This window comes from Tursiops truncatus, chromosome 1, assembly GCF_011762595.2.
Source record: "Tursiops truncatus isolate mTurTru1 chromosome 1, mTurTru1.mat.Y, whole genome shotgun sequence".
NCBI classification, from domain to species: domain Eukaryota; kingdom Metazoa; phylum Chordata; class Mammalia; order Artiodactyla; family Delphinidae; genus Tursiops; species Tursiops truncatus.
In genome coordinates, this window is record NC_047034.1 from 51,094,571 (window position 1) to 51,116,925 (window position 22,355).

Genomic DNA, 22,355 nt, shown 5'->3' on the forward strand with positions numbered 1-22,355 from the left:
GCCAAAGCTCACGCATCTCTGCTTCACTCCTCCTGGATCCCACCCACGCTCAAGGCCAAGGTTGATCTCCTCCTCTTTTTTTCCTCCACTCCTTCCTGGCCATCTGCTTTCCGTCTCTAACCTCTGTGTGTTTGTTAGAACTCCTTCAGCTAAAAGCTCTGGAATCAAAGGAAGAGCTGGAGGAACCCGGGGAAGCCCTGGGACCTCAGGGAAGGCAGGTGTGGCCTTGACGCTGCCCTCTCTCAGCCCCTTATCACTTTCTCTGGCTCCTTCAAGTGGCAGAAGTTGTGGCTCAACACCAAAGAGAGGAGGGAGGGTCTGACCTTCTAACTTCCACAGAAACATCCTATGGATGGGCTTCAGGCCCCCAGCAGGGGCACAGACCCACTCCTGCACTCACCTCTGGGGAAGAAGAGGGATGCTATGACTGGTCACTCTCTTCACTCACCTCCTTACTCTCATCTGCCTATAACCCAGGCTCCACGGAATAATATTTGGAAAATGGAAATCGATCTTATCACCTCCCTACTTAAGATCCTCCAATCACTTCCCATTCCACTTAGAAGAGAATCCAGGAGTTTGGTCCTGGCCTAGAAGACCACAGGATCTGTGACGTCTCCACCTCCATCTCCTACTTTCTCCCCTCCTACAGTTCAGCTACACTGGCACCTTCTTGCTCATCCTCAGATACAACAAACTCCTACCTGCCCCAGGGCCCTGGTACTTGCTCTGTCTGGAGTGCTCTCCCCCTGGAGCCTCCCATGGCTGGCTCCTTCCCTGCTAACATGTCACGACCCCAGAGAGGCCTTCCCTGATCACCTGTGTTCCTCCATCACCCTCAATCCCCTTACCTTGCTTTATTTTCATCACAGCACAGATTGCCATCTGCATCTCTCACAATTATTTATCTATTTGTTTACAGCTGTCTCCTCCGACCAGAACATCTGCTTTAGAGCCCAGGGACCTGTTCTTCTTGTTCATGGGTGTGACCCAGCCCAGCACCTGGCACATAACTAGTGCTCAACAAATGCTTACTGTAAACAATGAATCCAGACCTGGAGGTGAGGCGGCTTAGGAAGGCTGGGCCATGGAAGTGGCACACCCACTGGCAGGCAGCTGGATCCAGGAGATAAGCGGGCCTAAGGCTTCGACAGGTGAGCAGTGTTTCCTGGCGAAAGTGGGGTGTCAGCCACCAAGAGTGGGTGCTCTCCTCTGCCACCTTTTCCAAACTCTTCGTCCCCTTCCAGTTTCCATCTCATTCCCATTCTCTGCTTTTCTCAGATTCTGTCTCATTCAAACCTGCTTTCTTACCTTTTTGATTTTATAATGCCTATTAACTAGATTTGAATATGCCAATGCTTTACTTACAATTGAGAAAGCAGCTGGATGTTAACCTGCCTTCCAATGCACAGAGATAGTTTCCTTAGCTGTTGTCAAACGTTGGAAGCACTTTTCTTTCTGGTTTTTAGGAGCCTAGTACAGTTACTACTTAGATGAATTTGCCATAAAAAAATCTTATAAAATGATACAACATAATGATATTCCTTTGTTAAGCAGCTCTCAAACCATGTAAAATGAGACGGTCAAAGGAAAAGAAGCTGACCCTTAGATATGTAACCAATTTTCTTTTGCGTCTGAATTCACGTTTGTCTGCCACATTACAAACTTCATAAAATTTCCCTTCCACAGTACCAGATTCTTAATTAAATGAATACCACTGCTGCAATTTTCTGATAAATAAAATGATCATTTCCACATGAATTAGAAATGCCAACTTGTTAATAGCTTCCCCGAGGTTTTGTTACAAAATCAGCACTGTTTTTTGTCATCGTTCAGGCATAATACATACCATGTTCCAATCTGGAAATGAGAATGTTCTTCAAGCAGTCAGTTCCCAAGTGTGGACTGGATATTCCATCAGACAGTTTTCCCCTCATTCGTATTATAATCTATGACAACAGTTAATTGGTTAGAAAAATATCTCATGTTGTTTTACTATAGTGAAACGTACCCTATTCAGATCAGTTGGAAGATGAAGCTGATCTAAGCTTATTAAAATTACAAAATTTATAACGTTAAAAAAGTACTAGATAGCAAACTTCCTAAAGGCAGAGAGCTGATTGTACCTGTCTTTGTATACCTAGTATTTAGCTGGCTAACTTGGGCACGGACCTTGGCCTCCCAGTGCCTCATTCTCCTCATCTGTAAAACGGCCATAATATTAGTACACAACATTTCATAGGCTTGTTGTGAGGGCTAAATGCTAGGAAAGCACTCAACCAAGGACCTAGTATGTAGTAAACACCTAGAAGATATTACCTATTGTTGTTAGGCTTAAAAGGACTCAATCATTACTGCTTAATGGGGATGAAATGCAACTTGCTACCTTTCAACAACTTGAAAGGCTCCCCAAGTCCTTCCATGAGATCCCTTTCAGCTCAGTGCTTTGTGACCACCTAGAGGGGTGGGATAGGGAGGGTGGGAGGGAGGGAGACACAAGAGGGAAGAGATATGGGAACATATGTATATGTATAACTGATTCACTTTGTTATAAAGCAGAAACTAACACACCATTGTAAAACAATTATACCCCAATAAAGATGTAAAAAAATAAAAAATAAAAAAAAATAATAAAAGCCCTAGTACCCTTTAAAAACAAAAAAGAATGGATGACCCATTTATAGTTCACAGCACCATTTGCATACCAACAATTACTGTGCTAAAGTCCTTTAAAGAGCTGATTTATTAATTAAACCTGACATTCCCCTTGCACTCCTGTTTGTCCGCTGAATTTTCTTAGTAAATCTTTTAAGTGGGGTAGAAGAAAGTGTCAATCTATCCTCACCATGTACATTTATCCATATTTTAGGTTAGTGGCATCTGAAAGAGTGAAGTTATGCTATATTTTAAATCAAAAGAGCAACACACAGAACCATTGCTACAAATGATACACATTTGTTTTTGAGATGGAGCCTTGGTATATTCTCAGTTCCACGTCAGTCACCTTTCTCTCCTAACCACCTCCTTTGCCTTAAACTCCCTTATTTAACATTATTTCCATCTTGGAACAGAGTCTTTGAATTCATTATGGGGAACTGCAGTTTCCACTTTGTTTTTTATAACTTATTATTTAGAAAGTCCCCTAGTTTTGTTTTTAAGCTTAACTAGGCATTTTATTATTTTGATGACTCGTTTCTTAGCTCCAGTTAGGTGACAGCAATAGCATGGGGAGAATTAAACAGAACTTTCAGGGACTGAGCTAGCCAGGACATGCCCAGGCTGCCTCAGATATGTGTGGAGCCTAGAAGAAGAAGACCTCTCCGTGCCCCTCCCACTGCAAGCCAGGCAACCTCTGCCCATAAAGTGCCTCTACCTCATTGCCTTTTTTTTTTTTAACATCTTTATTAGGGTATAATGGCTTTACAATGGTGTGTTAGTTTCTGCTTTATAACAAAGTGAGTCAGTTATACATACACATATGTTCCCATATCTCTTCTGTCTTGCGTCTCCCTCCCTCACACCCTCCCTATCCCACCCCTCTAGGTGGTCACAAAGCACCGAGCTGATCTCCCTGTGCTATGCAGCTGCTTCCCACTAGCTATCTATTTTACGTTTGGTAGTGTATATATGTCCATGCTTCTCTCTCACTTAGTCACAGCTTACCCTTCCCCCTCCCCATATCCTTAAGTCCATTCTCTAGTAGGTCTGTGTCTTTATTCCTGTCTTAACCCTAGGTTCTTCATGACGTTTTTTTTTTCTTAAATTCCATATATATGTGTTAGCATACGGTATTTGTCTTTCTCCTTCTGACTTACTTCACTCTGTATGACAGACTCTAGGTCTATCCACCTCATTACAAATAGCTCAATTTCGTTTCTTTTTATGGCTGAGTAATATTCCATTGTATATATGTGCCACATCTTCTTTATCCATTCATCCGATGATGGACACTTAGGTTGTTTCCATCTCCTGGCTATTGTAAATAGAGCTGCAATGAACATTTTGGTACATGACTCTTTTTGAATTATGGTTTTCTCAGAGTATATGCCCAGTAGTGGGATTGCTGGGTCGTATGGTAATTCTATTTGTAGTTTTTTAAGGAACCTCCATACTGTTCTCCATAGTGGCTGTACCAATTCACATTCTCACCAGCAGTGCAAGAGTGTTCCCTTTTCTCCACACCCTCTCCAGCATTTATTCTTTCTAGATTTTTTCATGATGGTCATTCTGACTGGTGTGAGATGATATCTCATTGTAGTTTTGATTTGCATTTCCCTAATGATTAATGATGTTGAGCATTCTTTCATGTGTTTGTTGTCAGTCTGTATATCTTCTTTGGGGAAATGTCTATTTAGGTCTTCTGCCCATTTTTGGATTGGGTTGTTTGTTTTTTTGTTATTGAGCTGCATGAGCTGCTTGTAAATTTTGGAGATTAATCCTTTGTCAGTTGCTTCATTTGCAAATATTTTCTCCCATTCTGAGGGTTGTCTTTTGGTCTTGTTTATGGTTTCCTTTGCTGTGCAAATGCTTTGAAGCTTCATTAGGTCCCATTTGTTTATTTTTGTTTTTATTTCCATTTCTCGAGGTGGGTCAAAAAGGATCTTGCTGTGATTTATGTCATAGAGTGTTCTGCCTATGTTTTCCTCTAAGAGTTTGATAGTTTCTGGCCTTACATTTAGGTCTTTAATCCATTTTGAGCTTATTTTTGTATATGGTGTTAGGGAGTGATCTAATCTCATACTTTTACATGTAGCTGTCCAGTTCTCCCAGCACCACTTATTGAAGAGGCTGTCCTTTCTCCACTGTACATTCCTGCCTCCTTTATCAAAGATAAGGTGACCATATGTGTGTGGGTTTATCTCTGGGCTTTCTATCCTGTTCCATTGATCTATCCTTCTGTTTTTGTGCCAGTATCATACTGTCTTGATTACTGTAGCTTCGTAGTATAGTCTGAAGTCAGGGAGCCTGATTCCTCCAGCTCCGTTTTTCGTTCTCAAGATTGCTTTGGCTATTCGGGGTCTTTTGTGTTTCCATACAAATTGTGAAATTTTTTGTTCTAGTTCTGTGAAAAATGCCAGTGGTAGTTTGATAGGGGTTGCATTGAATCTGTAGATTGCTTTGGGTAGTAGAGTCATTTTCACAATGTTGATTCTTCCAATCCAAGAACGTGGCATATCTCTCCATCTATTTGTATCATCTCTAATTTCTTTCATCAGTATCTTATAATTTTCTGCATATAGGTCTTTTGTCTCCTTAGGTAGGTTTATTTCTAGATATTTTATTCTTTTTGTTGCAATGGTAAATGGGAGTGTTTTCTTGATTTCACTTTCAGATTTTTCATCATTAGTGTATAGGAATGCCAGAGATTTCTGTGCATTAATTTTGTATCCTGCTACTTTGCCAAATTCATTGATTAGCTCTAGCAGTTTTCTGGTAGCATCTTTAGGATTCTCTATGTATAGTATCATGTCATCTGCAAACGGTGACAGCTTTACTTCTTCTTTTCCGATTTGGATTCCTTTTATTTCCTTTTCTTCTCTGATTGTTAAGTTCCTCAGAGCAACACAAGGCTTGAAAGTCCAGTTCAGACATAGAATTTTTGGCCTCCTTGGAATTCGGTACTAGAATGCAGTGGCACAGGGAGAGAGTCTTGCTGCCCGGCCTGCCATCCAACCCCCTTTTATTCCCAGCAGGCTCTGGTGGCATGAAAGCTCTCACATGAGGCAGGTGGGTACCCAGCTCTGTGTCCAAGCAGACCCCCTGCAAACAGCTCCCCCTTGGCCATTCCAGGAACTGGCAACATGGTCTATCCAGGAAAAACAAACCTGAAAAGGGGCTTATGTGGCCCCAAGTACTTGGGAAATATTCCAGAAGGGAGGATGTGGGCTTATCCCATGAAAGTGCTGCATCAGGACCAGGATTCCTCTTGCCTGGATCTAAAGGCAGTGCTTACTAGGCATTATCATTCTTATTGAGGAGGTAGTTCCTGACCCCAAAGTGGGTATTGGAGAAAGGAGTCCAGTCAAATATAAGTGGATTATTTTTTTGAATACTGTGGTGTATTCTGCTCATTATAAAAACTTTAGATGAGGTTAAAGAAGGGAATGAGTTTGGGGACTTCCCGGGTGGCGCAGTGGTTAAGAATCTGCCTGCAAATGCAGGCGATATGGGTTCGAGCCCTGGTCCAGGAAGATCCCACATGCCGCGGAGAAACTAAGTCCGTGCGCCACAACTACTGAGACTGCATTCTAGAGCCCTCGAGCCACAACTACTGAAGCCTGCCACAACTACTGAAGCCTGTGCACCTAGAGCCCATGCTCCACAACAAGAGAAGCCACTGCAATGAGAAGCCTGAGCACTGCAACGAAGAGTAGCCCCTACTCGCTGCAACTAGAGAAAGCCCATGGGCAACAAGGAAGACCCAATGCAGCCAAAAATAAATAAATAAATAAATAAATAAATGTATTTATTTTTTTTTTTTAAAAAAGAAGGGAATTAGTTTAGATGCTAGTGTTGCTACAAATGCCTCCCTGGAGGAGACCTGAACCAGGTCTCAAATGAACATCTGGGGAACATCTGTCCACTATATTTTTTATTAGCATTTATGATGGCCTTTTCACTTCATGACATCATCAGTCATATCATGTATTTTCTTAGACATTTTTCCTCTTTAAGTTTTTGTCTGGAAAACCACCCTGGCAAGACCTCAGTTTTCTGCCCATCTCATTTTTGTGTGTCCCTCAAAATGGAGACAACTCCTTAAAGATCACCACTCCCACTCCTTGCCTTCATGGCACGTGGTTAAATAGTTTCTAAAATGTTTAGATTGGACTTCCCTGGTGGCGCAGTGGTTAAGAATCCGCCTGCCAATGCAGGCGATATGGGTTCGAGCCCTGGTCCAGGAAGATCCCACATGCCGTGGAGCAACTAAGCCCATGCACCACAACTACTGAGCCTGCAGTCTAGAGCCCGTGAGCCACAACTACTGAGCCCGCATGCCACAACTACTGAAGCCTGCATGCCTAGAGCCCACGCTCCTCAACAAGAGGAGCCACCGCGATGAGAAGCACGCACACTGAAACAAAGAGTAGCCCCTGCTCACTGCAACTAGAGAAAGCCCGCGTGCAGCAACGAAGACCCAACGCAGCCAAAAATAAATAAATGTATTTTTTTTTAAAAGCACGGAGTGCAAAAATAAAATGTTCAGATGAATTACCACATTCAAGGGCCAAGAAGGTTTCAGGAGTTTCAGAAGCGAAATGTTTGTCTGAAACAAGCTGCTTTGGATCATGTTTACATGACACAGGCGTGTTCCTCCTGGCCTTCCAAGTTTCGCCCAGAATCATCCCCTCAGTCCTTTGCTTGGTGTCATTACAAGTAACAAATCAGAGTGTGAACATTTTCATTTTCTCTGTCTATCTCCAAAATGCCATTCTGGGATGGCCTGGTGGTGACTTAGGAAATAAATCTCAAGGCTCCGTGTAGCTGTCCTGTAGGTACTTGTCTTCCCCATGGGCCAGAGAGCATCCTTTGTGATGTTCATGTGATGTTCATGTTTATAACTGTAGAGTTTATTCTTTGGTTTAGGGCATGAAATGATGATCGGCTTACACAGCTCCAGAGTTAAAGCAGAGAAGATGGGGACACAGATTTCTCAGGTCTTCAGTGAAACAGCTGAAGATCATTGTCCTAGCTTTTTGATGAAGTGGAAAGAATTTGGAATGTGAATCAGAGCAACTGGGCTTGATCCCAGAGCCCTTCTTCTGTCCTTTGTTGCACATGCACTTGCTAAAGCCCTTGGTGGTCGAGGCATCCGGGAAGCCCAGGTGGGCGGCACCACTTTCAGTCGGGGACTGTGACTTGGGTCCAGGTTTTTAGCCTCCCTCAGCCTCCCTCTCCCCTTCTGTAAATAGGCAATGACACAGACCCCTCTCAGGGAGAATGGGGAAATGTAAGAAGTGGAAACAGCACATGGGGCACTTACGTGGTCAAAATAAATCTTGCAGAGTCAGTGTCCTGGAGTCCAGCGGCTGCCTGGAGGAGCCAGGTGTGGTCCTGTTCTCATCCTGGGCTGGGGGCCCTGCACTGGCTGTAGCTGCTGCAGAGCAAGTTCTCCGTGGCTAGCAAAGTAGCGGAACTGCCATTTCTGTAGTACAAAAAGAAGATTCTTGCAAGTTTAGCACCCTTCTACCCAACAAAGAAATGCATTATCTCTTTTTTTAAAAAATATTTATTTATTTATTTTGCTGCACCAGGCCTTAGGTGTGGCATGCGGGCTCTTAGTTGTGGCAAGCATGCAGGATCTAGTTCCCTGACCAGGGATTGAACCTGGGCCCCCTGCATTGGGAGCGTGGAGTCTTAATCACTGGACCACCAGGGAAGTCCTGCATTATCTCTTCCTTGAGGCCCTGTTAAATATTGGAAAACACATTACCGAATCTAACTTGAAAATATAATTTCTAGAAAGGGACAAACATTTTAGAAAAATGAAAATTTAAAGGGTTCTAGATGCATCGGGAGCTCAGTTATGACCTTCCCCAAGATCTCTCATCTCACCCAGAACCCATCTGCCCTCACAGAGCTGAGGGAACCTTCATTTTCCTGAACTCTCACGAACAGTTTCCCTCTGGATCCAGCTCCACGTAATTGGGCAGCCAGTGTCTTGGGCACACAAAGTCAGAGGAAATTCTGAGCCAGGCCCTGTATTTGCTGGGAAGGTAGACAGACCATTTCCAATTTTTCACTTCTTGCTCAAAGTGCAAAAATGACAGGCCTGTGTGGCCTAGTTACTGCTTTCTGTCTCTCCAGGCGCCAGCACTCAGCTTCCTCCTTATTAATGTTCTGTGATGGTCTGCTCCTGGTGCTGTGTATCCATCACACAGGGTTCTTAGAGGGCAGACACCAGCAGGGAAGGTGTTGTGGGCTCACTCTCACAAATATCATCGCTTGTATTATCAGAGCAATTATAAAATACTGCTCTTAAAAATGCAATAATAAAACACCCAACCTTGAGGACTCTCTGTATAATTTATTTGTCTGCCAACTTTCTATTTTTACAATAGAAGGTTGAGCCATGAGGGAAAACAAACCCCAGAGAAGTTTAGTTACCTTAAGTTCTTCCAGGAGATCAAGAAATTTAGACATTTTCTGTCTTTTGTTTAAAAAGAAAAATTTTTTTTTGGCCTCCCTAATTCCATGAAAAATAAAAAGAATGAAAGAAATTGTGATTGACAGCGCAAAGACCTGGAGTTCAGGAGGCTCAGAGGAATGGGGGTGGGAGTGGAGGGGGTGTGTTTTAGGCTCAAATCAGAACCATTTAAGAAAAGAAAATGACGTGGTTGCAGAATGCAGGTTCTATAAGGACAGCTGGAAAATGAAAATGTCATTTCTTACAGAATTAATCCAATGCTGCACAACTGTTTGAGGATTCCTAAAAGTCCAGGTTGATGCTCATAAAGAGCTTACCTTCTGAAAGAATGGGGTTCAATGTTCCAGTGAGGTCAGGAAAAAGAAAAATAAGGAAAACCAGGCCCGGGAAAGCTGAGGACGAGGCTGAGGGCAGGGGACAAAATGCTCAAGGAGCTGCTGAACCTGAAGCCACACCAAGCCAGCGGCGATGCTCAGAAAGGAAGGAGGAACTGCTGACTACAAGTGTCTCCTCCTGGAACAGTAGTGCCCAAAAGCTTTGGCTGGTATCTCTCCAAGTGTGGCCTACCCACCATGCCTTGGGATGGTGTTTGTTAAAATGCAGACTCCTGGGACCCGTCCTTGTCTTCCCGAATTAGAACCTTTCAGAATGAGAAGGTGGAATGTGCATTTTATAACATAGCCCAGGGGCACGTTATTCTCACGTCCCTCTCCAGTGCCCTCTTACGCAGTCGGACAATAAACACCAGGTCCCCGCTGTGTGTGGAGAAACATCCCAGGAGTGGTGTGGATGTGCTGCTCCAGAGCCTCACACCTCACCTGTTCCCCTTCTCACAAGCAAAAAGCAGATTCAAATTGGGCAGATGGTGCATTGCCCAGACGCGGAAGAAGCGTCAAGTCAGAAGCAGGGCGAGAGGGCAGGTTCCCACAAGTATCAGAGAACCTTGGGAGAAAATGCTAAACAGCTGTACCCAGGAGGGAGACGAAGTGGTGGGGCAGGGGAGGGCCCCACTTCATGCCAGCGGGCCTGGGCCCTGCCTGCTCCTCTCCGCTACTCTGCCCCTTTCTCCCCCTCTTGGCTCCCCTCTCCCGGCAGAACCTCCCAGTCCCGCCCCAGCACCTGCAGGAGAACCCCAAGACCAGGACGCAGCAGGCTGGCTAACTAGCAAACCAAGAAGGCTGACCGCGGGTCTGGCCTTGACCACTGACTACCTTGTGCCTCCTCAGTTCTCTCAGCAAGAGCCCCCCTCCTCCCTCTCCCCGCTCCGCCCCACCCCCTCCTTTTACCCCCGTTCCCGTACATCTGTGGCCAAGCCCGTGCGTGGCCTTGGAGCCTGCTCTGCGGGATGCGAATCCCTGAGGAGAAAAGTTTCTGGAAAGCAAACAAAAGGCTTTTGTCGGAACCCGAGCCGGGGTGAGGCCGCAGCGGACCTCCCAGCTCGGCGCTGCGACGCCGGGGTCCTCTGTCACAGATGAGGGGCCCTCCTCCTCCCGGGACGCCCTTCCTAGAGAGGTCAGCCCGCCGCTGGCTCCCGGCTCCAGACAGAGTGCGATGCCTGCGCCACCCAGTGGGCGCCACGGGAACTGCACCCCGCGAGCCCGGCTCCCTCCCGCCGCTCACGCTGGACACCGAGACAGTTAAGAACAATGCCTGGCGCCGAGTAGTGCGCGGTGTTAGGTTGCTGTCATTCCTGTGCCAGGAACGAATCCACTTTTAGCGAAAGAAGAGACCGGAATGGCAGTAATATCAACAGCGCGGACGAAGACAGTAACACTACTATTTCGGCGGCGCTTGAAATTTTCCCCAGGGTCACGTTCTGGGCCAGCGGACTCTATCACAGCGCGTGGCAGAAGTGAGAGGTCTGCAGGACTATTACCAGTCTATGTCTTGGGGACCTTGAGGTCCATGTCTTAGAAGCATTCATTTATTCACTGAGCTGCCCTTGTCCTTTAAACTTCAGTCCCTGAAATCCGAAGGAAGCTACCCAGGAAACTGCACCCTCTTCTGCGGCCCGGGGAGCTCTCCTATGGGTCTCGGTGCTTTTTATCTTTTCGCCTCGGAAAAACAAAGGGATATTTTCCGCTGGCAACTTCTCCTACCTGTGGGGACAGAGAAAGGCTCAGAGAGGGGAAGGGAGACTTCGGAGAAGGGGAGGGTGTTGTGGATTTCACCTCCTTGCCCTGAGGATGCTGCTTCCAGCCGGGAGGTGATAGAACACCTGAATCCATCGGGCTTGTCCTCCGCCCACCAGCCCTTGACATGGCCCCCTGGCTGATGTGGGAATAGGACAGTGGTACCTGGCAGCCAGAGCAGGACTCCTCCAGCCGACCAGGTCTGCATTCCCACACCTGAGGCTGCCTTGAAACTCTGGATACCTCCCCAGTGGGGTTTGGGAGCCTCACTGAACACCATTTGTAGAAAATCAAGTCATTGTGAAGACATGTGTGTATATATGTACGTATGTATGCTTCCTCACACCAGGTACTTGCATGACTTTCCCCAATACTTGTTCAAGTGTGCCCACATGTCTCCCCAGAGAAATTTCCCCTCACCACCCTAGGACCACAGCCCCTGATCCACCTCCTCTACTCTGGCATTATTCTAGGTAGAACAGGGTAATGGAGGGAACAACTGACTCTCAGAGCCAAGGAAGGGAAGGAAGTTGTAGAAGATGAGGTGTGGCCAAGGGCCAAAACAGGTGGGGTCCTGACAGCCATAGTAAGGGGTGTGACTTATGTTCTGAGTCTGAAAAGGAGGGATGTGATCTGATTTTACATTTTTTTTTTTTTAGCTGCTCTGCATGGCTTGCAGGATCTTAGTTCCCTGACCAGGAACTAAGAAAGCACTAAGGCCTAAGCCCTGGACCACCAGGGTATTACTTTTTTTTTTTTTTTCTGATTTACATTTTTTAAAGATCACTCTGGCTGCCATTTGGAGAACTGATGAGGAGAGTATGGCAATAACACGAGCAGGGAGACTGGTTAGGAGGCCATCGGAAGTGACGATGTAGCTTGGCCTAGGCCAGTAGCAATAGAGATGGTGGGAGGAGGTCAGATTTGGGATATGTATCTGAGGGTGGAATGGACAGGAATCGCTGATGGATTTGGATATGATGTGTGAGGGAAAGAGAGAAATAAAGGATCCTTTTCAGGGTTTTGTCCTGAGCAACTGGATGGATGACAACTCCTAACATGTACTGTTAGCCAGGCTAACTCTTCTGAACCCTTGGCATATTTTAAAGCCATTACAACTGGACAACAGGGGACTTCCTTGGTGGTGCAGCCAATAAGACTCCGCGCTTCCAATGCAGGGAGCCCGGGTTTGATCCTTGGTCAGGGAACTAGATCCCACATACATGCCGTAACTAAGGAGCCCGCCTGCCACAACTAAGGAGCCCATCTGCTGCAACTAAGACTCAGCACAACCAAATGAAAATAAATTTAAAAAAACTTGACAACACTCCTATGAACTAGGTGTTATTATTGTCCCCATTTTACAGAAGAAGAAATTGAGGCACAGAGAGTTTAATCCATTTGCATAGTTTCACATGGCTAGCAAGTGGAAAAGCTCGGATTTGAACGAACTCAGTGTTTAACTACTGCACAGCTCTTCCTCTTTATAAAAAAAGAAGTATGCCATTAACTGTGATAGGGAAGGCTTGGGGAGGAATGGGGTGTTGGGGGAGTATGAATCCAGGGTTCTGGCTTGCATGTGTTCAGAGGAGATGCCTTTCAAACGTCCAAGTTAGGTGTATGACACTGGTCCTGGAGACAGGGAGGGAGCATTTGGGGCTGGAGTACTAACCGTGGCAAGGAGAGAAGAGAGGTCTTGAATGGATGGTGATGGAAACTGATCTTTCAGTGCAGTCCATCAAGCCTTTGGGGCATCAGGAAGGTGTTGAGGAAATTTTGTTCTAGCAGTGCTTGTTTTCATCTGAAGATGCCATGAAAAGTTCTGACCTTGCTCCAGAAAAACTGCATGTGCACACATGCAACATCTTCCACACAATTTCAGGGTGTCCATGGGCCCTCAGGAGCCATCCATGGGCCATTCTGGTGTTACTGTCAAACCTCCCCTCACCCATCAGCAACAACCAGATGTTACCACATCCCATAGGGTCTGACAGGACCTCTGACCAAGTCTCCACAGGTCCCAGCAGCCTCTCTGGCTGCGTGAGGTGGCAGTTGCACCACTGGAAAAACAGACTCGCTGGAGGGTAAGAATGGAGTCATTTTGGAATGGCTACGTAGGGCAGAGCTCCTCACCCACCCCTCCACCCCCGCAGGTGTTGCATCTATAAATGTTTGCTTTGGGTACGACCCCATGTGGAATAGGAGGATGTGCCCACACAAAGTCTTTTGCTCTTTCATTCGTCTCTAGGTGATGTTATTAACCTGGATATTCTCTAAGTTTAAAGACAAGAGTAGCTCATCGTGGGCCCTGGAGGCTGTTGCTGTTTGTTTAGGCTGCCCCAGCTTCCAGCACACCTCCTCTTTGGAGGGAACCCCCTTGTGTGAGTCTCGGCAGGAGGCAGGATCCATCAGGCCCTCTGGGAGTTGAAGGCCCAGGTGTTCCCCCATCTCCCCACCCCCACGGAGCTTGTGGGCTCCCCGTCCTGGCCCAGGCAACTGGGGGCTCTGACCTAGGATGGGAAAAGCGCAGGGACAGAAGAGAACTCATCTGGGGCCGTGGCAGCTCGACCAGAAGACCATCTGTGAAGGCAGCGTTCCGTGCCCAGTGGCAGCAGTCCTGGCAGTGGCATCCTAACCGTAGCGTGGCCTCAGCTGGGTCTCCTGCCTTGGGACGTCTCCCCAGTGTGGGTCTCCAGCTTCCCCGCTGATGACATCTGTGTGCATCCCCACATCCACTGAGGAAGCTCCTTCCGTGCTTAAGCCAGTCAGCCAGTTCCCTGCCCCCCGCCACCCGGGCTCTGCTGGAGTGGCTGTGCTGAGCTTTCAGATGCCGTCTCGCTCTGCCTACAGTAATATGTTTGGGGTTCTTCTCCCGGTCCCTGACATTAGGATTCCTAGCCTGTCAAAGCCTTGCTATGCAACGCCTGCCAGATCCCCACCCGTGTCCCTGAATGCCCGTGCCTCACAGGAGGAGGGCTTCTATCCCAGCGAAGCCTCTGCAGGCGAGAGCCCCTATGTAGGTAGCAGCCAGCCCCCATCATAAAGGTTATAACTACCGCTGTCATGTCCCAGGGACAATGCTTTGACATTCCTGGCTCTATATGAGTCATCAAACCTCCCAGTCTCATGTCCCTGATATTTTTTTCTGACTTCACAAGACCAGCTGAGACTGGTAGTCCTCCTCCCAAGGAAGGCTGCAAGCCTCCAAGTCGGAGACTACGCTGGGAGGCCCCCAGCTTCTCCTGAGTGGGGCTTGGGCTATGGCTGGTGATGGCTGGGTCAGGATAGAGATGTCACAGCTTTTCCAAAGGCAGCAGATGACTGCAGGGTCCTCGGCACTGTGCTGGAATATACCATCCTTTTTGAGAAGGAAGGAAACCCAGCAGCTTCCGACTCACGACTGTGTCCTCCTGCAGACAGTATGCAGCTGAGGTGTCCAGTCGTAGTGTCTGTATGCTGGGCTCACATCTCGTGGCCACTGCCCCACCCACGGGCTGGGCAGAGCTTCCCTGGTACATGCTACTCATGGCCCCAAGGATCGTTGAAACCCCGAAACACTTCCATCCTGGGAGGTAAACAGCTGCTCCTCTGAGCCCACCCCCCAACCCAACTGTGACCTGCCCATCATTACCCTGGTCCTCCCCCAAGACCCCGCAGACCTCCCCATAACCCAGCAACTGGAGGGTCACAGCTGGCACAGACGCAGGGTTGGGCTGGTGGTTAAATATTTTGGGTATCACCCCGGCCCTCAGGGGTTCTCAGAGCCCATTTTCTCCTGACGTGTCTCCAGTCACCACCCACACGACTGCGCAGTCCCACTACTTCTCACCCCCAAACTAATAGCCAGCCTGTCTTCCTCACCTGCTTCAAGTCCTTCCTTCTCCAGGGAACTGTCCTGATCCCATAGGCCACGGATCTTGCCCTCATACCCACATCACACTGCCTTCCTCCAGGCTCATATGGACCCAAGGACCATATGAAGATCCTTGAGAGTCTTAAACTTATCCTTGCCCAGTTGACGGGATATAGATTCCTGTCTTATTGTTACCTGGGGGCAGGTAAGTGATGCCAGGACCTCTTGGGCCAGGGCCAAAGAGGGGAAGGTCCCAGGAAGGCCAGGACAGAGCGAGTAGGACTGGCCTGAGAAGGGAAGCTCTTGAGAGAGGCCAAGCCGGAAGAACTCCAGGGCTAGGAGCCGTGAACAAGGCTGAGCCGGCCAGCGGTCAGAGCAGGTACACACGGGTGGGGCTGAGGCAAGCGGAAGGTCAAAGGGTGGGTCACACCCAGAGTGGAATGAGGCAGAGCAGAAGGAGGTGTGGTAGGTGATCAGCTGAGTCTCAACCCCTGCATGGGGGTGGGGCTTGGGCCTTGCTCTGCGCCACGGTGGATACCTGGGAATGGAACTTTGGAAACTCGAATCACATTTTCCCATAATGTGACATGATTGCTTAGAAACTACCTTCCTCAGCTGCCAGGGATCAGTGGCTTCTGACACAGACTTCATTTTTTCGTTCCATATATTTTTAATTGGTGTATAATTGCTCTACAGTGTTGTGTTAGTTTCTGCTGTACAACAGAGTGAATCAGCTGTATGTATACATGCATCCCCTCCCTCGTGGGCCTCCCTCCCACGATGACTTTAAATCTCTCTGTTCCCTGTCAGTTAGCTAGCTGAACTTTCTACGGTGGCACCGAGGAAGGTCAACATTCAGCACCAGACCCAGGTCCCGAGGGAGGGATGTCGTTGCCGTGGAGATGGAATCTGGGCTTGGCGCTGCTGGCTTGGCCGCTGGGTGTTCCTGGGGTTGACTCACAGCCCAGCCCAGAGCAGGAGGACATCCTTGTGGACCCCAAACCTTTCCTTCCCCAGCTTGAGCCAGACCATGACTTCTGCTGGCCAGCTCTTTACCCTTGGTACCTGCTACGTGTCACCAAAACCTGGAGCCCCGGGAGCCCACAGCCAAGCCCACAGGAGCCAACCTTTGGCCTCCTTGGATCTCAGCCACACCCCAAAGACCCAGAGAAAAGTGACTCAGGTTGGACACAGTGGCTCCCAATGACCTCAAGGGACTCAAAGACAACAGAATGAGGTTGACACCCGGTGTTTCACTTACCAGCTCGCTTTGTCATTTAGCCGGCAGTGACTGCCATCATTACCCAGCAGGTTTATCCAGCTATTTAAATGTGGGCAGGCTGGCTAAAATCCTCTCACTCTGGCTGCGTGTCAGGATCAGTCACCTGGGGGAGCTTTGGCAATCGCTGAAGCCTCGGGCCTCCTGCAGAGATTTAATGGGGCCAGGGTGGAATCCTGTGCATCTGTGTGTTTCCAGAGCTTTCCAGGTGATTCGAATGTGCAGCCAGGTTTGAAACCCATGACTCTAACATTTGATTCTGTTGGGGAGAAAGATGCTAAACTGACATACTATTTCCACCCCCAACACGGCCGTGACCACATCTGCAGCCTGGTCCATGCCCTCGGCTGGTGGGCCTCTGGTGTGAACTGAGCTATGCTCATTTCTGACCCATAATTCTTTTTTTTTTTTTGGCCACACAGCATGGCATGTGGGATCCTAGTTCCCCAACCAGGGATCGAACCTGCGCCCCCTGCGGTGGAAGCACAGAGTCTTAACCACTGGACCGTCAGGGAAGTCCCCCATAATTGTCTCTGTATCCAATTCTTTCTCCTTCAGTTTTCAAAACGTTTATGTTTCTGCTTCATTCTCTGGACTGTGAGTTGAGAGTCTCATTCTATAGAACACTTCTGAAGGCAAATTATTACGTTACAAAAAAATCTAGTCATGGGAAAGTAGGTTGAGAAGGAAACAAGAAACGTCAGCTTATTGTTCTTAGACAGTTACGGATCCTTTACCTACACTCTGTTTTGTTTTGCTTATATGTTTTTCTTACATCAACACTTTGTTATAAATCTTTTGTTTGTCTGTCTTAGCTTTTTAATTTTTGAGACTTTTGAACATACACCAAAGTAGACAGAATGCTATGATGAGCTATCACACACCCGTCAAACCCCAGCAACGTCCAAACTGGCCCCATCCCCCCCACTCTCAACAATTTAGCCCGTCTTCTGTTATTCTGAAGCAAATCCCAGATATCATACTATTTCATCTGTAAAAGTCTTAGTAAATCACTCAGAAAGAACTCTTTTTGTATCGTAACCAGTAATTCCTGGTGTTCGAATTCCCCAATTGTCTCAAAATTATCATAAATGGATTTTTAGGAAAACAGTTTGAATCAGGGTTTAAATAAGGTTCACCTGTTGCAATTGGCTGCTATAACTTTTGTTTTAATCTATAGGTTACTCCTGTCTTTTTTTTTTTTCTCTCTCAATTTGTTTGTTGAAGACACTGGGTTGCTTATTCTGTAGATTTGTCCACAATCTAGATTTTGCTGATAACCTTCCTATGGTGTAATTTTACAGGATCTCTGTCCCTATTTTTCCTGTAAATCCGTACTTGGATCTAGAGCTTAATCATATTCAGGTTTGGTTGCAGTAGTGGGATATTTTTCCAGCAGGAGGCACCTGATGTCTGTTTGTCTCTTTCCGTGATATTAGATGCTGCAGATTCAATGCCTGAATCTTTTGAAATATCACTCTTTCAAAATAGTCATATCTGATTCTATCATTTTCTCCTTCATAGAAGTATTCCTACTTATAAATAAAGGAGGAATAATAGAATCAGATATTACTGTTTATCTACTGTTTGACACCCAGGATAATTGCTTGATTTCCTCCCTTTATTTACCATTTTCAAAACAATGAATTGCTTTCTTACCATCCTCCAATAGTGAACAATCAGAGTTTAGTTTAGTTTTTAGTATTACTATGAATTCATGGATTTTTAACACATTTGATGTGTTTCAATTCGTTGCAGTTAATATTCTTACTGATGCTCAAGTGGCCCCATTTTTTTTTTTTTTTTTTTTTTTTTTTTGCGGTACGCGGGCCTATGGCTCACGGGTCTAGCTGCTCCGCGGCATGTGGGATCCTCCCGGACCGGGGCACGAACCCGTGTCCCCTGCATCGGCAGGCGGACTCTCAACCACTGCGCTACCAGGGAAGCCCAAGTGGCCCCATTTTGATCAGCGGGAGTCTCTTCCAGTTGGCTCCTGAATCTTTTAAACATTACTTGAGAAGACTTGTACATTTTCTGCTTAGACCTAGAATCAGCCATTTCTCCCAAAGCTCTGATGCCTTTCGGTGGGAAATGGTATTTGGAGACCTCACTTTGGACATGCAAAGTTGACATATTCTTTTATCTGACCAAAGTGTTCCCAGATTTCAGTTTCTCTATCCTGGTCTTAGAGTTAGAGTAGGTATTGGCTTTAGTTCTGAGGCCACTAGCACTGAATCCACAAATGCTGATGCTCACTAGGTGGGGAGAGACAAGGACAGTCGTAAGGTGTAGGCAGCAGGTAGAGGGGGAGGCAGGTGGGGGAAACCTTCTAGACCAGCGGTCTCCAACCTTTTTGGCACCAGGGACCAGTTTCATGGAAGACAATTTTTCCACGGCCAGGGCGGGGTGTTGGGAACCCCTGTTCTAGAGCAGTGTTTCTCAAATCTTAATGTGCGTGCGAATTACCTGGCGATCTTGTTGAAAGGCAGTCTGATTTAGCAGGTCCGCGGGGCATGAAATGTTGCACATCTAAAAAGCCTCCGAGGGATACAGGGATGCTTGTCCATGGTCGCACTCTGAGCGGCCAGGCTCTACAAGCAATAAGCAGTAAGTGGGATATCAGCACTAAATGCTAAAGGAGCTCAGAGCAGGGGTGAGGGAGCCGTCATAGAGGAGGTGGCATTTTTGCTGTGACTTTTTTTAAAAATCAGGAGCCACAGCAACAGAGAAGTGGCATCTTCACTTTTAAATTAAAATAAATTATTATTAAGGTATAACATTCATAGATCGAAGGGAACAAATCATAAGTGTACCGCTTGATCCAGTTTTTGAGATAAAATTCACACACCATAAAATTCACCCCTTTGAAGTATACACTTCAGTCATCTTTCATACAGTCACAGAGTTGTATAACCATTGCCACTAACTAATTCCAGAACATTCTCATCATACCCCCAAAGAAATCCCATATCCATTAGCACTCATTCTCCACTTCCCCCTCCCCCAGACCCCAGCAATCACTAATCTACAATATTTTCTATCTCGGTGGATTTGCCTGTTCTGGACTTTTCCTATTAATAAAATCATACTATTATATATATAGTCTTTTGTGACTGGCTTCTTTCACTAAGCATAATGTTTTCAAGGACCATTCATGCTGTAGCATGTATCAGTACATCATTCCTTTTTATGGTTGAGTAATATACCATGGTATGGCTGGGTCACATTTTGTTTGTCATTCATCACCAGCTGATAGACATTTGGGTTATTTCTCTCTTTTAGCTGTTATGAATAATGCTGCTATAAACACTCACACACACGTTTTCTGTGTAGCACATATTTTCGATTCTTTGGGGTGTATACCTAGGAGTGGAACTGCTGGGTCATAATGGTAACTCCATTAAATTTTTGAGGAACTGCCAAACTGTCTTCCAAAGCAGCTGCACCATCTAACATCTGCAGTTTGATGCATAAATTTTTATACATAGCACACACCCATATCGCCACCAGCCAGATTAAGAAATAGGATGTTATCAGCACTCTAGAACCCTCCCCTGACTGAACCTCTAGTTTGACCTCTGTCACCATTGATGGCTGGGACTTTGAGAGGTAGAACTGGGGAAACATTTCCACAACGAACCAGGTAGGGCTTTAAATCCAGCTTTAAATCCTTCCATGTGGACAGGTACGCACCTCTTCCTGTTGTACCAAGGCCTGGTGAGCAAAGAGGTTTCCTCTCTCCTCACCTCACTTCCTGCACAGCCAGTGGACCCTTTCAGAGGAATAACAAGTGGCAGGTTTGGGATCCTCTGGGAGCCTCGGGAGCAGCTGAAGTGAGGAAGCAATGTGCCTGATGCCCAAGATTCATTCTGAAGGACAACTTCAGCCCGAAGCACCCTGCTTAAGCCTGCTGTGTGGCCCGTGGCTGCGATGGAGGAGTCTGCCTTTGCAATGGTCCTGTCACCATCCTCCCTGCCCCCTTAGTGTCCCCTTACCTCCCACCAGCAGGCCCTCCAGACCCCAGCCCGCCCATAGCCGCCGAGGCAGGACTTTCTGAGCAGGTCTCTGGCCATCAGGGAACCGTGCAGGGCAGCGGGCAGCACAGCCTTCTGTTCTGCGGCCAGAATCTGCAGAGTGTGCTCGGCCAAGCGATGCTCCCGGGAGGTGGCCCTTGCAGAGGCAGGCCTGGTGCTGCCACAGTGAGGCCCCGGCCCCGGGAGGCCCTTTCTCCTACCTCAGTGGTTCTCCTGCATCCAGCCCTGCAGTCCATCCTTTTCCCCTAAACTGGCCTTCTCCCTCTGGCCTTCTCCCAGCACACACAGGGAATCACACACACGCACACACACACACACACACACACACACACGCACTCAAAACTGCTCAGAGAGATTAATCTCTGACCTGCAAATCTTTTATTGCCAATGACCTTTCCATACTAGCACCCACCCCCGCCCTGGAAGTCCCTCCTGCCAGCTCCTCTAAGAGACTGTGTGAGACACCCCTTGGCAGGTGCTCCGGCCTTTCTCTCAAAATACCACCCCCGACACAAACAGCCTGAAATTGTCACGTCCCTCCAGCCCACTGTCTGGGAATCTACCACTCAGAGGTGAATTTGGGTAATCTTGAAAAGATACACATGTCCCTGGGAGGATCAATCTACCATATATCAGGGTGCGTTAGCTTAATGGATTACTCAGCTGCCAACACGGAGCTGAGAAGGGCAGCTGCAGGCCTGGGGGTGTGGACGGGGAGTGGAGGGGTAGAAAACTCTGGAGCATGGCCTCCACGACGGGCAGCGTGGGCTGGGGCGTGCTGCAGGAGCTCTGGGAGTGCCCCATGCAGTCCAGGGCTCTGGAGAGGCTAAGTCCCAAGTCAGGGTCTAGAAAGGGAAATGGGAGGAAGCCAAAACGAACTTTTTAAGGTTCCATATTTTATATGCACCAGGCAGGGGTTGGAAGCCAAACTGCCTTCCTCTTCCCCGGGGTCCCCTCGCTCTTCCCACACTTTCTTTCCTCTCCTCCACGCTACCCTTCCCCTATTTCTTTCCTCTGACCCTAGAACAGAAAGTAATCTCATTAGTTCTCTGATTTGAAAGTCTTTAGGGGGCTAGCCTTAGAATCTAACTATTGTTATGCCACCACTTTTTGGGAAAATTGCATGGTCTAGCCCTGTGCCTGGCTCAGCAGGTGCTCGACCAATGCTGGTTAAGTAAATAAGGGAGTAAAGGAAAGTCACTTCATTGTGAATCCCAAATGCCAGACTGGGCGGTGGCCTTTTGGAACCGATCCCTATGTGGGTGATCACTGGCTTGCCGGTGGGCACAGATCAGAGGTGTCAGGTGTCCTGGGCTCCCACAAGATTCCAAAGATGAAGCTGGGGTGGGACCCGGGACCCAGATCCCTAATCTTGTGTGATTTCCTTCCTTGTGTCTTTGCAGCTTTTCCTCTGGAGAGGTCAGTGGGGCAGGGACTGATGGGGTCACAGTGCCCTCTGCTGGTCAGTTTTCGTAGTCGGTTTTTACATACTTGGGTTTACATTTATGTTTACTCTTGTTTTGAATGGGCTTGGGAGAGGCTGGAAGGGTGGATTTCTGGTTTTATTCCAGGCCCACTCTTCATGAATGTCAAGACTGAAGGTGGCGCTCAGTGATAAAAATAGATGTCAGGGTGGGCTCCCAGGCATTAATAATTTAATTGACAGTAGGTTTATATTTTTTTTGCAGTACGCGGGCCTCTCACTGTTGTGGCCTCTCCCGTTGTGGTGCACCGGCTCCAGCCGAACAGATTCCGACCGCTATGGCTCACGGGCCCAGCCGCTCCGCGGCATGTGGGATCTTCCCGGACCGGGGCACGAACTCATGTCCCCTGCATCGGCAGGCAGACGCTCAACCACTGCACCACCAGGGAAGCCCTGACAGTACATTTTGTTTCTGTTTTAACAACC

The 22,355-nt window shown here is 47.4% G+C and overlaps 2 protein-coding genes and 1 long non-coding RNA gene across 4 annotated transcripts in view; 1 reads left to right on the plus strand and 2 right to left on the minus strand.

Annotated features, from left to right (window-relative positions):
* Positions 1-10,583, minus strand: part of RALGPS2 (Ral GEF with PH domain and SH3 binding motif 2) — a 322,932-nt gene extending 312,349 nt beyond the window's left edge. Inside the window, exons 1-3 of the mRNA XM_019952266.3 lie at positions 10,449-10,583; positions 7,985-8,146; positions 1,850-1,949 (exon numbers count right to left, since the gene is read on the minus strand). The gene's annotated coding sequence lies outside the window, so the exon portion shown is untranslated. The remainder of the gene's footprint in view (positions 1-1,849; positions 1,950-7,984; positions 8,147-10,448) is intronic.
* LOC109552946 (uncharacterized) lies at positions 745-8,014 on the plus strand. The gene is made up of 2 exons (XR_012331438.1): positions 745-1,154; positions 6,162-8,014. It is a non-coding gene; the product is annotated as an uncharacterized lncRNA (long non-coding RNA).
* Positions 10,584-11,248: 665 nt separating the features above from the next.
* Positions 11,249-22,355, minus strand: part of TEX35 (testis expressed 35) — a 53,591-nt gene continuing 42,484 nt past the window's right edge. Inside the window, exons 11-12 of one of the 2 annotated variants that reach the window (XR_012331437.1) lie at positions 18,879-19,003; positions 11,249-16,556 (exon numbers count right to left, since the gene is read on the minus strand). Coding sequence is in view for 1 of the 2 variants with exons in the window: in XM_019918660.3 (XP_019774219.2) it covers positions 21,089-21,291 (203 nt within the window). In the remaining variant the exon portion in view is untranslated. Of the gene's footprint in view, positions 16,557-18,878; positions 19,004-19,029; positions 21,292-22,355 lie in introns of those variants that run through there. The other variant, XM_019918660.3, reaches the window with a different exon arrangement.